The sequence below is a fragment of the Cygnus atratus genome, chromosome 2, assembly GCF_013377495.2.
Source record: "Cygnus atratus isolate AKBS03 ecotype Queensland, Australia chromosome 2, CAtr_DNAZoo_HiC_assembly, whole genome shotgun sequence".
In the NCBI taxonomy this organism is placed as follows: Eukaryota; Metazoa; Chordata; class Aves; order Anseriformes; family Anatidae; genus Cygnus; species Cygnus atratus.
The window spans coordinates 124890353-124903287 of record NC_066363.1 but is presented as its reverse complement, the minus strand read 5'-3'; the positions used below and the strand labels follow the sequence as shown (position 1 = coordinate 124903287).

The 12935-nt window shown below is 37.1% G+C and overlaps 1 protein-coding gene across 1 annotated transcript in view; it reads right to left on the bottom strand.

Annotated features, from left to right (window-relative positions):
- The window catches only part of PREX2 (phosphatidylinositol-3,4,5-trisphosphate dependent Rac exchange factor 2), a 172743-nt gene that overhangs the window by 54223 nt on the left and 105585 nt on the right, over positions 1-12935 (bottom strand). Inside the window, exons 26-30 of the mRNA XM_035563072.2 lie at positions 11427-11606; positions 8510-8604; positions 6406-6488; positions 5974-6064; positions 4335-4463 (exon numbers count right to left, since the gene is read on the bottom strand). Coding sequence (XP_035418965.1) covers positions 4335-4463; positions 5974-6064; positions 6406-6488; positions 8510-8604; positions 11427-11606 — 578 coding nt within the window. The remainder of the gene's footprint in view (positions 1-4334; positions 4464-5973; positions 6065-6405; positions 6489-8509; positions 8605-11426; positions 11607-12935) is intronic.

Below are 12935 nucleotides of genomic sequence, written 5' to 3'. Positions count from 1 at the left end.
CGTGTTTTCCCATTTCTTCATACTTGTTAAACAAAGAAAATAAAAAGAATCTAAGATCTAGGAATTAAACATCTCATTTTTGTGGGGTTCCCATGTCTCCCTCTTCATTAAGTTGCTAATCAGTCTGATCTAATACAGCACGTTCTACAAAAGGAGTAAATAAAAAAATACAATAGCTTGCGGTATATTTTTGAAAATAGAAATGAGTCAGTTTTCAATAAGGAGATGCATTCACTGAGAGCATTCGTCTTTATTTTAGCATTAATCAATAATGGGTAAATACTTTTATAAATACTGGAAATTTTATTCACAACATTTTTTTTCCCCATGGTGAACATACTTTTATCTGTGGTTTCCTTTGCCTACTTCCTATAGAACCTGATGTAAAAGACAAATATATTTGCTCAATTATTAAAACATTGCCTTTTGCTTAGGAAAAAAAAAAAAAAAACATGAGAATTCTTCTAACAGCTTTGTGTATTCCAATACTTTGATCAACTTGCTAAGAGAGTCATAAGCCCAACCAAGCAAATTAGGGCACATACTTTGTTTTCTCTGCATCAGGCAAATAAGGAGGAAAACAGGAAGGTAAATCATTGTACCATGCGTTAGGCTTTCAGCTAGAAACAGCTCAGGGCAATACTCATGGTTCTTCTAGGTATCCTCACCATATGTGAGGACAATACAAAATGGCAAAAGTAAAAAGAAGAAAACAAGAAGTGCAGATATGTAGGGAAAACTTAGCTGTTATAGCATTTTAACCATGCTTTGTGCTCATGTGATTTTAGTTAGATCCAGCTGCTGGTTTTGTCTCAAGTTTAATTTATACAAGCCTAAGCCTGTTTAAATGACAGCAGTCTTCCAAAACTGCCTGAGGGGTGTGTTTCTGCTCTGAATCTTTTCAGCACTGAATTAAATATACCTGTCCAGACATGCCTTGTAAACTAAGGCTTGAGAAGCAATTATTCACTTCCACTGTCCTATTTCTCCTTCATGCTATTTGTGCCAGGGAAACCGCAAGAACCTTGGCTTTCAGGTATCTTTCCATCACATGAACATCTTGGTCCCACAGGTAGATCAAAATGACAATGAAGATGTGTACCACGTTCCTCTAGATTCTCAGGAACAATTATTAGCGATATCACTTTGGGGGGTGGAATAGGAATCAACTTAGAGAAAAAAAAAACACCTACAGTAAAGCAAAAAGCTGTGAAGACTGTGTCCTGGTTTCAGGTAGGACAGAGTTAATTTTCCTCCCAGTAGCTGGCAGGGTGCTATGTTTTGGATTAGAATGAGAAGAGCGCTGATAACATGCTGATGTTTTAATTGTTGTAGAGCAGTGCTTACACCAAGCCAAGGACTTTTCAGCTTCTCGCTCTGTCCTGCTAGCGAGCAGGCTAGGGATGCAGCAGGAGCTGGGAGGGAACAGACCCAGGACAGCTGACCCAAACTGACCAAAGGGGTATTCCATACCATCTGACGTCATGCTGAACAATATATATAGGGGTGGCTAGCCGGGGTGGGGGGCCGGCTGCTCGGGGATAGGCTGGGCATCGGTCAACGGGTGGTGAGCAATTGCATTGTGCATCACTTATTTCGTACACATTATTACTATTAATACTATTATTATTATTATTATTATTATTATTATTGTTATTATTTTTCCTGTCTTAATAAACTGTCTTTATCTCAACTCACAGGCTTCACTTTCCCGTTTCTCTCCCCCATCCCGGAGAGGGAGGGGGGAGGGTGAGCGAACGGCTGTGTGGTGTTTGGCTGCCAGCCGGGCTAAACCACAACAGACTGTTAATGGTGAATAAACAGCTTCAGATGATAACTTCAAATGTGAAACTACTTACTTGGTTAAGATGGCACAGAAGTCAGTTGTTGGAAATCTCTGACAAATGCTTAGATGCCATGAATGGCAAGGGAGAGCCAAGAATATTTAAAATTGGCAGATAAATTCCAAGACACAGTGATGAGTGAAGGTAAGTCAGATTGCATGTTCTCCTTGAACAGCACATGAATAATGCCTTTTAACGTTCAGGTCTCTGAACCACCATCATTTACAAGCACAACAGTTCCAATAAAGTTAGATACTGTAATTTATTAACAGAAAAAAAAAATCCTAGTTTCTGAACCACAAGAAAATTGTTCAGTAAACATCAAGATTCCTTCTAATAAAGCACTATTACACTACAGTAGTATTGTAAAAAGAGAAGTTTTGTATTGTGGAGAGATGGTGAGATATTTGGACCTTGCTAAACTTTCCCATGAAATTCCGTGCTAGGTTTAAACAAATTCCTTCAAATAACCTCAGCCTAATATTAAGGGTGTACGACCAATGTTGAAATGGGTTATTAATACTCTTTACAGGTGAATGAAGTATCATTGAATCATAGAATCATAGAACTGTTTGGGCTGCAAGGGATCTTAAAGACCACCTAGTTCCAAGCCCCCTGCCATGGGCAGGGACACCTCCCACTAGATCAGATTGCTCAAAGCCCCATCCAACCTGGCCTTGAACACCTGCATGGATGGGACATCCACAGCTTCTCTGGGCAACCTGTGCAGCACCTCACCATCCTCTGATTTCTTCCTTATATCTAATCTATATCCACCCTCTTTTAGTTTAAAGCCATTCCATGTGCCTTAGCATAGTTTCCAGGAGGATCTGCTCCATGATCTAGCTGGGCACAGAGGTAAGACTGACTGACCTTTAGTTCCCTGGGTCTTCCTTTTTTTCCCTTTTAAGAAATGGGCTTATGTTTCCCCTTTCCCAGTCAGTAGGAACTTAACTAGACTGGACACAGGGGGAAACATGACTACTGAGGATAAGGAAAAGGCTGAGGTTCTTAATGACTTCTTTGCATCTGTCTTTACTAGCCAGACCACTTATCCTTGGGGTACTCTTCCTCCCGACCTGGAAGTCAAGGACAGGGTGCAGAAGAACCTTCCCACAGTTCAGGTGGAAACAGTCAGAGACCTGCTGCTCCACCTGGACTGTCACACGTCCATGGGGCCAGATGGGATCCAACCGAGGGTGCTGAGGGAGTTGGTGGATGTGATTGCTGGGCTGCTTTCCATCATCTATCAGCGGTCATGGTCATTCGGAGAGGTCCCGGATGACTGGAGACTTGTTAATGTGATGTCCATTTATAAGAAGGGTCGTAAGGAGGACCCAGGGAACTACAGGCCTGTCAGCCTGACCTCGGTGCCAGGGAAGGTGATGGAACAGCTCATCTTGAATGCAATCACACAATGTATGCAGGACCACCGAGGGTTCAGGCCCAGACAGCATGGGTTTATGAAAGGCAAGTCCTGCCTTTGAAAGAAGCTAAAATTAAATGAATGCCAAATGAAAAAAGCTAACCACAGAGAAACAATTTAAAACTAAACCTGACAGACTAAAGTTTTTGCTCCCACATAGACTCCTAGTACAAGTAGTTCTGTAAAGATTATTTTGCTCATTATTTCTATTTCACTATCAAACAGTACAAGAAATAAAGCTTTCCTATTGAAAAAAAAACGAAAGAGAAAGAGAGTGCTAGAGCAAGAGAGCATGAGATAAAGAGTGAGAAAGAGCAAGAGAGAAAAAGAGATGGGGTAGAGGGAGGGGAGGACGGAGGGGGGAAGACTTTCTTATGAAGCCAAGGAACAAAGCAGAAACACCAGCCCACCCTGTCTCTTGGTGGTAAGGAAAAGCAGAGTACTAAGTAACTATTAGACAATAGTGGGAGAGAGGTAGAGGAAGAAGAGAGATATGGCATCAGTTGTGATGGAATGAGTGACTGAAAATCAGTGGAAGAGGTTTGTCTTCATGGCAGCAGCAGAATCATTTCAGAAGGATAACGATTCCAGATCAATGACACATAAGAACAGGAAATGGGACAGAAGTTGTCCTGCAGAGTCTTCATCTTTCCATTAAAGATAGTACCAAAAAAAAGGTGTTTAATTTCAAGGAAAGACACATTTTGGTGTATCTGTTCTGTGAAGTTCTGTGGTAAATAAGTCAAGCTCACTTGACTTCAGCAGCACCTGAAATAACCCAGCACATGCAACATATGGTTCATCTGGTTTAACTTGTCAGGAGAGACTATTTTCTCTTCAGTATCTGAAGCCTACAGAGTGAGCATCAAGCAGCTTAGGTGTACTCCACTAACCTTGTTACTATGAACACAAATAAGTCCTCAAATTCAGGCATTTCCCATTGACAGAATGGTGTTCTGCAAACCTTGCCTAGCAGCAACATGAAGCAGTTGTATCTTTCCCCTTCCTCTTCCCAGGTTTTCTATCATAAACTGTTTGTTTACAGCCATGTTGTACCTACTAACCTTCAACAAATTTTCTGATATTCTGGGCAAGACTGCGGACACTGCTGGGAAGGTTCCAAGGGTCTTGTTTGATGTGGAGTCGTAGCCTCTTTGGACAGCTAAGCTTCGGTTCCATTTCCTGCTGAAACTCTATGCAAAGATAAAAATAATATTTTTTTTCTGTTTAAACCTCCTGAGAAAGTCACAGGAAGACTCTTTCTTTCTAAATGTTTTCACACCTCATATAGGTTTCATTTTTTTTAACTCTAGTTAAAGTTAGGGTGACAAGTCTAACAATTGTCTAAGCTCCCTACTTTATCAAAGGAGAGAGAGAGCAGTGCTCCCAAACATGATTCTTTCTGAATGAAGTACGTAAGATAGAAGGTGCCTGTCTCCATGGAGTAAGAGAGAGCCTAGAACTTTTAGAGGCAAATGTCGGCAAAATTAATCCAATCAGAAAATTAAACTTTCCTTAAGACAAATTTAACTATTCCTGAACCTAGTCTCTCAAATCTCTCAATGTTCTTCGGACTGCTCCTGAAGATAGCGAAGACCAAGAGTAAAACATTCAACTTGTCCATATCTTGTGTCTAATTGATTATTTATTAAATCACTGAAAGGTTAACATTTTGTTCTGTAAGTTTGTCATGTACTTAACCTGAAAAAATGAGAAACTTAAGTAAGCAAGCACAAATGTTCTAGGTTCATTCTCATTGGTCCCAAAACTGGAAATGAAAAAAGGTAAAGAAGAGGGAGAAGAAGAGGAAAGAGGAAGAGGAAGAGATTATGCTGACTTCCACACAAACTCACTGAGGCTTGAGGCTTCATAAAACCAGGTAATTTGTGTACAGTAATTATGTTCTTTTGACTTCAGCGGGATTTTGGTGATCTATAGAAGTCAAAGATCTGCCCTCTGGCCATCTACAATTAGTTTTCTTTGCCAAAAGATATATATGCAGGCTCAATAAAATTGTAATAAAACCTACTACACAATTATGCATACTTATACACCAGTCTGTCTCCTGTTGCCCTTTTTTTTTTTTTAAGCTCAGTTCACTAGAAGTCCCTTGCATTTTTCATCACAATCTTATGGCTATCACCATTTGTTTATTTATACACTTAGACTTAGCAACTATGTAAGTGTTAGCAGAGTATCTGAATTACATACAAAATTTCCTTAAATAATCAGTAACACTTAAGTACATATTTGATATAAATATGACTGTGACTATAAATTTACATTTTCAAATGATTTATAAATCAGCTTCACAAATAAAATATGTACAAAAAATACTAAAACACTGGCATTCATATTAAAATAGATTGGAAATTGCTGGATAAGTTGAGACAAAAATGTAATAAAAACACCTGCAAAAAAAATAATCCTGCTTCTTACTTCAAAAACCTCAGCAATTCCATAGTCAGTTCAGAGCCTACAGTTTAAAGCTGACTTTTCAAGAAACCTGAAATTCTTTTATATGTTGTGCAAGTTTTCCACTAAGAATACAACCTACTTGACAAAAAATTTAAAAATCGATTATTGTAGAATATGGCATGAATAAGCAAAATCAGTTTTCTAACACCCAGCTCAAGGAACACACAGCCATACCCGTATACCTTTAAAGCTTCCTTTTGATTCTGATGATAGAATTAATTTTACCTTGTAGGCCTCGGCCTGGTGTAAAGTACTTTGTCTGTTCAAAGGCCCTCACCACAGCTGGTCCTTTCAGAAGATTGACAATTGAATCGACCTGTTGGGATTAAAGTTCTGTGAGAAAAATATCTTCTATAGCAAAATTTTGCAATTCTTTCTTTAAGAAACATGAACTAGAAAAAAGCAGCTTTGGATGCTTTCTTATCTAATAGCTATAGTTAAAGCTCAAGGCTAGATAATGTTAATAAATCTAAGGGCCTGTTTAACTTGAAATTTTGAACTATTTACAAAAAACAGAAATAGAAGGAGTAAATACATACCATCCCAATAAACAGTGGAAAGCAAAAGTAAAAAAAAAAAAAAAAAAAAGTATTTGCTAAAGACATCTTAGCTCAAACATGGACATTAGTATTAAAACCAAGAAAAATCATCTCATACTTGACCAAAAAGATTCTCCAAACAGCTATGGAGCTTGTCTTGTTTATCATGAGAGATTCGAACACTTATGGGAAGCTCATCACCTGAAAAATATTTTAAAATTAAAAATTGTTTAGAAGTCTCAGCACATTTTCCAAAATCTTTATATCTTGGATAATCTGCTTTGCACACACACTTTTACTTAGGATTATACCCACCATGGTTCTAGGCACAGAAACACAAGTCTACAGTGTGTTATTCAGAATCCTACAGCATACAACTGTTCTCCCTATGTATTTTGCATTAAGCAGTCACTGGATAATACAGAAGTAGCTCTTAGAGCTCTTATTCAAAACCCAACTGGACATGAATCTGGGGAACATGCTCTAGATTATTGCTTGAGGAGGGGATTAGATTTGATGATCTCAAGAGGTCCCTTCCATCCTCAGCAATTCTACGACCAGAACACAGGATTCTTCTGTGCTGGACAACACCCTAACTACCAGACTAAACAGCTAAGGAGTGTGAAACTGTAATAATACATGAGACCACAAAGTCACTGAAATGCATTCACCATGAAATTTTTATAGGGATTGTACTGGCACTTCACAATCTTAATGCTCTTACTATTGACATCATTCTGACATTTTGGTATTAAAACAACAGTACAGTATCCGAATCTTGTAATTGATACAAAAATTTTAGTGGTACAGAGAAAACTATTTCCCAAGACAATACAAAGGAGAAGGACTCTCCTAGGTCACTGCCCTCAGTCACTTGCGCTCTCAGACAACAGGTGATGCAAGTTGAACTTTTTCAAAAACTGTGAAAAATTGAGCTTAAAACTGGTTTTCCTCCTTGCTGTTGCAGTGACAAATAACAAGTAGCCACTCGATAATTTATAACCCAAATTTATTCATGGTCAACCTAGACTCATTTTTCTTATGTCACTGAAACACTTAAATAGCACTTTTGTCTCCTTGCTTTTGTGTGTTTTTTTTTTTTTTATCTCCTTTATAAGTCCTTACAGACAGCAGTTATAACCCTACACAGGATTTTAATTGTAACAGATGGAGCACAGTGCCAAAGAGCCCTGATCTGGAGTTAGCCAGGCTAGTTTTGGAACTAGGAGAAAATTCTGTCATCGGGAGAGTGGGAGTTTCACTGAGTGGCAAAATTAATCAACATGAACACTGTATCTGGACTTGGCTAGCAGAGATATTCTATTAGGCACCCCAGTACCTCAGCTTGTTGCTGCATTAGGGCATATTAACTCATTCATATCCTAAGTTAAAGACCCTATGTTTCCTCTTTTATTAACAGTTGCTTATGTCCTTCATCCTTTTCCTCTGTGTCTGCTCCACTCTTTCCATTTCTTGAAAGTAGCTGACTAGAATTACATTATTCAAAAGGTATCTCAGATACCTTGGATAACATCATCAATACTTTCCTATCCCAATTGAAAATTGATGTGACCAGCAATAAAATTTGCCTTCTTTATGGCCAAGTCTCAGTGGTGGCTCAAACTCAACTAATATGCCCTGTTCTTTCTGTTCCTAAATCATTCCCAAATGATAAACTCCCAGCTTGGAGCAAATATTTTTATTATTAGTCCCTGAGTATATGACCTTGCACTCCATGCAGTTAAATCCCATCTCAGTCCTATTAGCAGCTGCATTTATTTAAATTCAATTTGTCATGGCATAAACAAGAATGTGCTTCTATGTGGTCTCACATTCCTTCCTAAAAACATACACAGCCATATCCTGCATTCTGGGCACTGACGCAGGCTGGGAGAGCATTCTGGACTCACCTAAAATGCTCCTTACTCTGTGCAACATAATGTGCTGTCAAGGTCAGGGCATGAAAGTGGTTAAAAGCAGCCACTCTAAGAGCTCTAACTAATTCAGTCTATTTACAGAGATGCTGGAATGTTGGCTGTCTTTCACAGAAGGACTCTTAAGTGTAGCACTAGCTAGGCAGAAACAAAATGATACACTTCTATTACCAAGGAGGAAGCAATTTTAAAACAAAAGCAGCAACAAAACTGGCAGGCAAATGAAAAAGAATAAAACTGAGTAAAAGGAACTGATGACAGGTTCATAGCTGACTTTTCTAGACATACCTGAATCCATTTCATCACTGTGAAAGTAAGAACTGCATTGACTGCTACAAATGCTGGTGAAGGAAGCAATGGAGTTCCTGTTGCTGTTGCAATCACTTGGAAAACAAAACAAAACGAAACAAAAGTCATGTCCTTTTACACAGGCTTTATGTCAAAGTTATGGACATTCTCTCCCTTTTCTCATTTCTACTTTAATGATGAGATGGTCTTTACAATTGTTTATCAACAATAAAGATCCCTATACTTAAGCTATCATATAATTTGCAATCCTGGTAGGACTCAGAGGGCAAGGTTTCCAGAACAGATGATTCAGTTGTCTCCCTTCACCTTGCATGTGAACAAGTACTTTAAGACTGAAAATACACACTTTCAATTCAAACAACCAAATTTTCTTTCATGAGTGACAGTTTTTAAAACTGTGGCCTCCAACTGCTTAGTAACTCCACATTTAAATACTGTACTCCGAGTCCATAACTAATACAACATGATGAAGTACTCTGGTTTATGACTTGCTAACTACAATCCATAACAGATTTAGAACAGATTTAATCAATTTCAAATCCATCAAACTCAAATTACAAACTACTTTTCCCTGCCAGCCAAAATATAGTCTATAATCCCATCTTTTACAACTGTTCATTCTATGAAAGATGTATAGACATTTACATCTGTGACTTCAGTGCAAATTTTTAGGCATACAAAATTTCACCCATATTGCTCTAGTAAGGATATACGGGGATTAAAACTCGTGTGTTTTTCTGCTATTTTCTCTGCTTTAGATATTGCATTCATTCACCTCATCCTCTCAAAAATGCCCAGAGCGGTTGTGGATGCCCCACCCATAGAGGTGTTCAAGACCAGGTTGAATGAGGCCCTGAGGCCCTCATTTGAATTCAAATTCTTCAACAGTGAATGATATATTCAATACATGAAGACCATTTAGTTTCACTGCAGGAAACGCTAGGGTAATTATCCAGCAGAGGGAGTCTTAAAAACCCTAGTGAACACAAGGTAATGTATAAATGTACCTAAAGCATGTTTACATGTAATGATCTGTTTCTGGTTTTATGAATTGGGTGTACCATACACCAAGATATACACGCACACACACACATATATATATACATATATACATATATATATATACATATATATATATTGCTGCAGTTATTCATGCATCCACAAGTTCCCTACCTTTTTTTTTTTTTATAGAAGTTATCTTTTACTAGTTTTGGCATACTGACTTACATTTTGGCCTTGTAGCCAGCCAGGTAATTGAGTGGAGAAAATGTTTAAGTGAAGCAATGTTACATTATTACAATCAGATCCAATAAATAGGTGAAAAGACATCAGTAACAGCATGTTCCTAACAGAGGGTGAACAGTCCCAAGGAGTATTAAGAATTTCTGGCTGGATATTAAGAATGTTTTCTAACTAACTCTATTCACATATTAAAGTCTCCAAAGGGAAGGTGAAGGTTATTTAAAACTGGATTGTGCCAAGCATGAGAAAATAAAACACATGAAAATTAGAAACAGATCAGACGTAACTACTTAGATATATCATTTTGCATCTTTACTGTGTTGTACTGCTAGGTTTAGAATGAGGCTCTACAACACAGAATTAGGGCATTCTAACAGTTGAAATTAGCATACAAGTTCTTATAATGTTACAATGGCATAATGTGACCTCTTAAATTTTAAGTATTGTCTGATGTGGTTCGTAAACAAACAAATCCAATCTCATTCTACCAAATGTTCTAAACTCAAGATTTTGTGATTATTCTCCATACGAAATCCTAGATTTTATCATTCCTAAATAGCCAGAGTAGACTACAAATGACTACTATCAGGATAAAGAAAATATTCTAAACAATTAGCTGTCATGTCCTAACTCACACTTTCTTTCTCTACATGTAAACTCAGTGCCAGCTGTGGTACTACCCACTCAAGCAAGTGCAGGAGACTAGAGTTTGACATATCCCGGACATGCAGAAACCCCTAAGAATACTTCAGATGCAACTGTACTTTGCTTGTGGTTTCCCCATCCTTAGAATGAGATGGACTTGAGCTGTGCAAATTACCTTTACATTTATTTCTGCTCGAATGTATATCTATATTTCTATTTCTACTCTGGCAAAAAGTTCCTATCAACCACTCTAATAAGCTAATATCTGATTACTGCAAAGAGCAACACAGAGATCTCAGCAACACAGCATTCTGTAGAAAAACTGACCCTAGTGAGATTTTACTTCACAAGCATAATAATGAACCATGATAATGAACACATAATAAAGCCTTATTTTACTTGCAGCTAAAATTTTAATTTAGATTTTATATCAAGTGTAATTAACCAATTCTCTCTAAGCATCAGAAGGTTGTGTTTATAAAGACCTATGCTTGCTATAATTACTCCTCCCTTTTCAAAACTCTTTGTATTTTAATTCACAGTAAAGGTGATGTATTATGAATTCTAGATGTGGGATGATGCTACAATATTGAGTAGAAGAAGATAATCAATATATGTTGAGAATTAGATTAATTTTTTTTTCCTTAAGATCAGCAAGAGTGGTGGCTGTGGCATCTAGCTTTCCATGGCAGATATCTGGTTTATTGTTGGGGAGCATCATAACATAAACCATTTCTGTATGTTATAAAATGAGTAATCTAAAGAAAAGCCTTACAGCACTGGCTGCGATATCCTATTAGGGTAAAGGATACTGAGATCTAATAACTAAACTGTGATCAAAAAAGAGTTTATTTTACACACCTTGTAACACATCTTGATGACAGTTATTCCTCTGTTAGAAATGTCAGAATCATTATATTTTGAAATTCTTCATAGTCACTTGACAGCATACAAACCCACAGTCTTGACTTGGTTGACAGATGAACAAAAATAGTATTAGTAAAGTTACCTGTAAGAATCCCTGTTGCTGATGGTATCATGACCAGAATCTTCTTGTTCATCACCTGTCACACTGAAACAGACTTTCTTCCCATTCCTTTCTCCCCTTTCATTATCACTGTCTGCTGGTATTAAAGGCTCAGGCGTTTTACGTTCTGATTTGGGAGAATATGTTATTGAAGAAAGAAGGCTGTGAGACACACACACAAAAAAAAAATCAAGATATTTTAATATTTTTCAAAAGCGAGATACTAACAGGCTATTTCTCATCAACATCCTTCAAATATTATTATAAGGTATGTGAAGGGAGTATCTTAATTCAGTCCATATCTATTTGAAATGAGGAAAGAAAGTGGAACATTCTCCTACTGAAAATTGTAACAGTTTATTCAATCACGGTTTAATCAACGAAACCCATCAGCATTATTAAATATTCAATTCTGTATGAAGGCAAGATTCCACTTGGGGAAGAAATACAGCCTATTCTTGAATACTTGGAGTCACATTTTATATTAAAGGAATTATTTTTAAGCATGAACCATGTACTTGTCAGCATAAATCAAGAACACAAACCAAAGAAAGTATTTCTCTGTGAAAAACATGTATTTTCTTAATTAATACTGTAGCGGATATGACAGCCTACATCACAAGCTATTTTACTATGGCATTTTAAGAATCATTACTAACATACCTGTATATTTCCTCACATTCAAAGTGTCTAAGCCACTATCACTAGTAAAACTGATGATTATGAAAGCTTATGTGAAGAGCACAAAAATGACATCCAGTCAAGAACAGAGAACATTACAAATTGCTACATTTGGAATATGCACAGACATTGGAAGCAAAATGTTCATATTCTTGAATGACTAATTCATACTGATAATGAGATGCTCTAATTTACTTTCAAGTTCAGAACAGCTAATACAGACAATTCTGCTTTAATTTCTATCACTCCAACACTCTGTTAGAATAACATTTTCAAACCAGTATCAAACCAGTATTTGTATGGCAACATTTCCTTGCTAAAACTACTTTCTAAATTGTCTTTTTTTTTTTTTTTCTGAAATCAGAAGACATTGATTTATGCTTTTTTTTTCTGTTAAGTACTTGAACACAGTAGCAGGGTTTTAACTTAGGAGCTGTCAGAATGATCAACACTGGAAAATTCAGACCAAATGCATAGACAATCTTGTTACACATTTTTACTTCTGAAGGGAAACTACAGGAGATGCATATTTTTGTGAATAAAAGTGCTGCTTTTATTTTTATTAAAAGGTAGCATTCAGAATTCCTTCCTCTACTCTTATTTCTCACAATCCATTATAAAAGGTGGGGAACTCACCCATTCTTAATCCTAACAAAATGACAATCTACTTAACTTTGTTCAGCTACAGTTACACTAGTAACAAGCTATTGTTTTCTCCACTATTTTCACAAAGATAATCTACCAGAAAACAACATGATTCTAAGCTGTTCTTGAAAGCTTCAGTTTCTGGACTCAGAGCAGTGACTTTTT